Genomic DNA, 4573 nt, shown 5'->3' with positions numbered 1-4573 from the left:
ACAGTATATGATTTTTAAATCAACTAAATATTATTCAATATGGTTCGATTTTACATACTTGAAATGCCATCCCTAAAAATTATAATTTTCTTCATCTTTATAATCTTTCAGAAAAAATTATAACTAATGATAATCTGGATAATTTTTAAAATATTTTAGTGATATTTTTTACTTAAAAATGAAAAAAAAATGTATTTTACTTGATGTTTGCACACATTTTACTATTTAAGGGAATGAATTTAGCAAATTTTGTTGATCCTCCCCATTTTTTGCTCTAACGGATAGCTTCATCATTACGTCACCGACCAAACGGCTGCTTGTTTGAACTTCAAAGTTCAAACAGACGATAGTACAAATTTGAATTTATGGACGCAAATACCCCTTCGTATTATCTATCTTGCCCTTCATCTAATCCCCCCCCCCCCCCCCCCCCCATTGAATCAATAAATTAACTGATTTTGACAGATAGAATAATACATATATTGTCATTTAAAGACGGAAATAAATACAATGTACCCACGTGGGAAGTTTGATATGATAGTTACCCACACTTGGCTAAGGGTACTTAATATCTTGAAATTAGTCCATTGATTAATTCCGGCTTCGTGATTTAAATGTATACTATCTCAGAAAAAAATGATTCCAAATTAATGTGTAACAATTCGTAGGCCGTTTTAACCAAAAAAAAAAAACAATTCGTAGGCCGGGGACCATATAATGCGAAAGAATTTTTATAAAATCCCACTCAGCTCCTAAATTTTATTCAAGATTAATTAAATAAATTTAAATTTTAGATGTAATTGTAAATAATTATCTTTTGTTTATGAATTTTAAAATTGACTATTGATAATATGTTCTTTAATTCAGAAAAACTCAAATTTTGAGAATTTCTAATTTGTAGTTAAGAAAAAAGTAACAAAATTTCCATGTATCATTATATCCTGGATTAGATTTCTTAAATTTTTAGTTTTAGGAGAGGGAATTCTGGGTTTAAGAAATGGAAGGGTATTGTTATAAAAAAACAAAAGGAAGTTCAAGGATATTTTGGTCAAGGAGCACTGGAAATAATAAAATTTAAAATAAAAAATTGACCGGCTAGAGCAGGTAATACTCCCCCTATCACCGCCACGTGTCTGTTACATCAAAGCGCCCCTCAGAGAGTCACATGCAATGGGAATAAAATAAAGTATTTAAAAAGAAAGAAAGAAAAGGCTTCCAATGAGAAAGCGGTCCTTGTTTCAAAATTCACCAGCGAAGAGAGAGAGAGAGAGGAGAGAGAATCCTCTGCGTCACAGTGTACGTGTATCTTACACATTATATATACATATAAAATATACACACAGCTTGGCTTTTCCTTTGTTTTAAAACAGAAGAAGAGTAGCTACCACTCCACTCCTCTGTATTCTCTTCTCCTATACATACGTTTCCGTTTGAGCGTGCTTTCCTGTCTTTTCTCTTTGTTTATGTTCTTTGTCTCTCTGGATCAGCGTTAGATATATTCTTCCCAGCAATCGAATCGAATCCGCCATTGCTTTCGCAGCGAGCTTATAACGAGAAGAATCGTAATCACTCTCTCGAGCTGTTTCTGCCTTTTTCTCTGTTTCTCTGGAATTTTGAGGAATCGCGAAATGAATCCATCTTTGTCTCTTGGTTTTTTGAATTTTTTTTTTTTGGTTTTGGGTGAAGAATCGCGAAAGGACGAGGAAAAGACCGGGAGAAGATGGAGAGAAGCACTCCGGTGAGGAAACCACACACGTCGACGGCGGATCTGTTGACATGGCCGGAGAATCAGCCGTTCGAGTCTCCTGCCGCTGCTCGCTCCGCCGTCAGATCACACCAGGTACTAATTTAGTAATGTTTCCTACTGCAGATTAGTTACTTTTATTCGATTCGATCGGAGAATATTTTGATTTTCCTAATTTCCGTTTGGGAAATTATCGTAGCCGTCGGATGGGATCAGTAAAGTGGTGTTTGGAGGCCAAGTGACGGATGAGGAGGTGGAGAGCTTGAACAAGAGGTGAGAGATCTGGAAATTTTTTCCCTACTTTTTATTTCCTATGCTTTTATCTCTTGCAACTGATGGTGATCTTTTCTCTTTGACCCTTAAGGAATTTCCGTGATTTTTCAGTAGGCAATTTCAAATCTCCATAATAAATGCGATTGTTCGGTCTGTAATTTTTGTTCTCGTTTCATCTTGTTTGTATTATTCACGGTTCTCTTTCGTATTTTGTCTCGTTCTGCTATTTTGTTTTCCTCCATGGTGTTTTGTAGGTTTTTGGAAAACAATCGATGCTAATTTCCTTGCAAGGATTTGAGATTTAGAGATACCCAACAAATCCATACTTCTTTATAATTCAATGAAGTATGGTTTGATAAGATTCTGCAACGCCTTATTTTATTTTCCAAATTGGTAATGGCATGCACCTTCATGTTGGTGTTAGTATTGTAATTCTCGGGATGAAGAGATGAATGCAATTTGTTTCCAGCTGATTTCTTTCCTTTCATTGGCAAAATATTTGGTGAATCTAATTTCATTAGGGAGGAATGAGTTCACTTCAACTTGTTGTTCATCTAGGAAACCTTGTTCAAACTACAAAATGAAGGAGATCACGGGGAGTGGCATCTTTTCAGTGCATCAAGATGATGATGCGTCAGAACCCGGAAGCGCCGACCTGACCGCAAACGGCAAATCAAGAGCATATCAGGTGTCTGATCTAAATTATGTTCAGTAAACAAAATATTCTGAAGAATTGGAGAACTCAGTTACATAAAACGGAAATCTAAAGTCTTCTTTCAATTCATTTGATCAAAGTTCGTAGTTGTCTTATCATTTTATATGGATTCTTTAGCATCCCCCAGCAGCTATTGTAAGCCACATATCCTTTGGCGAGGAAGGTATTATAACTCCGAAGAAGCCTACTACAGTACCCGAGGTTGCGAAGCAGCGTGAGCTCAGTGGCACGCTGGAGAGCGAATCTGATGCTAAGTTGAAGAAACAGATTTCAGATGCCAAGTGTAAGGAGCTTGTCGGTCATAATATATTTGCTCCTCCACCCGAGATTCAAGCTCGGCCTACTGTTCGTGCTTTGGCATACAAGGACAATTTTGACTTGGGAGAATCAGACGCCCAAACTGTAAGCTCTGAACTCCAATTACCCTTATGATTTCTAAATGAAGTTAGAGAATCTTATATTGACGAAATTCAATTTTAATGTTGCGTGGTCTTGTGGAATTAGAAAAAGGTTTTTTTTTTTTGTGGCAAGATCGTATCCCCGTCCCATCTTTGTTTTCAAGTATACCATGAAGATATCTTTCTCTGGCTTTTTGGTTCATTTCTTTTAGCAGAATGGGGAAGAAAACGTGGTGAAGACGGCGAAGAAGATCCCAGATAGGAAATTCACCGACCTATCAGGAAACAACATATTCAAGGGCGACGTTCCTCAGGCGTCAGAAGAGAAGCTCCTAAGCAATGCCAAGTTGAAAGAGATCAGTGGCAACGACATATTCGCAGACGTTAAGGTCAAATCCCGTGACTACTTTGGCGGCGTACGCAAACCTCCGGGTGGAGAAAGCAACATTGCTCTGGTCTGAAAAGCCTGCCCAAACAAGCAAAATCCAATTTCTCCATTAGAAGGTCTAACACTCTCTTCCCTCTGAATATTTGATGCCATATATATATTTATCATCTTCATATATATCTTCGTTGTCTTTTTTCGACATTTTAACGGATTTGTGTGTTTATAAGATCGGAAAAAGAAAGACCCATTGTGTGTTATTGGGAGCTGCAGTCTTAGGTTCTGTTTGATTCTATTCTGATGAAACTTCTCTGGCTATAATCGGGTACTGGAATGTTTGTTTGGAATGTTTTGGGGCTAATATGTGAAGTGATAAGAATATGTGGGCCATTTTAGTGAACTGCAAAAAAAAAAAGTATATGCCGTGAGGATGCAAAGGGACAGAGTTTGTTTCTTGTCTAAGGAAGGAACGCTCTTTGCCCCTGGTCTGTCCCAAAACGGAAACGAACGACCAAATCGGAATAAGACGGAAGAGATTGGTTTAAACTTGACACGATTAAAATTGTTCAAACCATTTACTAAAACGAAACGATGTGTTTATATCATGGTCTTGACTATGATAACATATTATTTTTTCGTGAAATATTATTTATTTTTAGGGGTAAAATCCCTAAAAAACCTCCAACTGGCAAAAATATATACAAATAAACCTTCAATTTGAAAAACTATCATTCAATCCCCGAATTTGTAACTTGTCACTGAATAAAACATCGAACTTGCAAATTATTGCTCTAATAAACCTATTAGACCTTTGACCGGTTTGACCACAATTTCAGGCGATCGGAAATCCATGTATTAACGGATTGCTGATGTCACTTTATACACGTTATCAATTTTAATTTAAAAAATGACATCAGTAATCTGTCAATATGTGGATTTCCGATCGTTTGAAATTGTGGTCAAACCGGTCAAAGGTTTATTAGAGCAATAATTTGCAAGTTCGAGGTTTTATTCAGTGACAAGGTACAAGTTCGGGGATTGAATGACAGTTTTTCAAG

The 4573-nt window shown here is 36.7% G+C and overlaps 1 protein-coding gene across 5 annotated transcripts; it reads left to right on the top strand.

Moving 5' to 3' along the window:
• The first annotated feature begins 1239 nt into the window (after positions 1-1239).
• LOC104813120 lies at positions 1240-3896 on the top strand. 5 transcript variants are annotated; one of them, XM_010540644.2, is made up of 7 exons: positions 1240-1296; positions 1488-1562; positions 1687-1840; positions 1944-2017; positions 2576-2705; positions 2850-3134; positions 3343-3896. In XM_010540644.2, exons 3-7 carry the CDS (start codon positions 1721-1723, stop codon positions 3589-3591), a joined length of 858 nt encoding a protein of 285 aa, XP_010538946.1. In that variant the 5' UTR covers positions 1240-1296; positions 1488-1562; positions 1687-1720; the 3' UTR covers positions 3592-3896. The 5 variants fall into 5 exon arrangements, with proteins under 5 accessions (XP_010538946.1, XP_010538945.1, XP_010538947.1 ...); XM_010540643.2 differs by lacking the exon at positions 1240-1296 and adding an exon at positions 1345-1399; XM_010540645.1 differs by lacking the exon at positions 1240-1296 and having other exon boundaries at positions 1353-1562; positions 3346-3896.
• The last annotated feature ends 677 nt before the right edge of the window (positions 3897-4573 follow it).

The sequence above is a fragment of the Tarenaya hassleriana genome, unplaced genomic scaffold, assembly GCF_000463585.1.
Source record: "Tarenaya hassleriana unplaced genomic scaffold, ASM46358v1 Cleome2, whole genome shotgun sequence".
Taxonomy (NCBI): Eukaryota; Viridiplantae; Streptophyta; class Magnoliopsida; order Brassicales; family Cleomaceae; genus Tarenaya; species Tarenaya hassleriana.
This window is presented reverse-complemented; position numbering and strand designations above follow the sequence as displayed.

Coding starts and splice junctions, on each gene's coding strand:
- LOC104813120 (XM_010540644.2), top strand. CDS start 1,721: ATGGAGAGAAGCACTCCGGTGAGGAAACCACACACGTCGACGGCGGAT. Junction 2,018..2,575: donor GTGGAGAGCTTGAACAAGAG/GTGAGAGATCTG, acceptor TTGTTCATCTAG/GAAACCTTGTTCAAACTACA. Junction 3,135..3,342: donor GAGAATCAGACGCCCAAACT/GTAAGCTCTGAA, acceptor CATTTCTTTTAG/CAGAATGGGGAAGAAAACGT.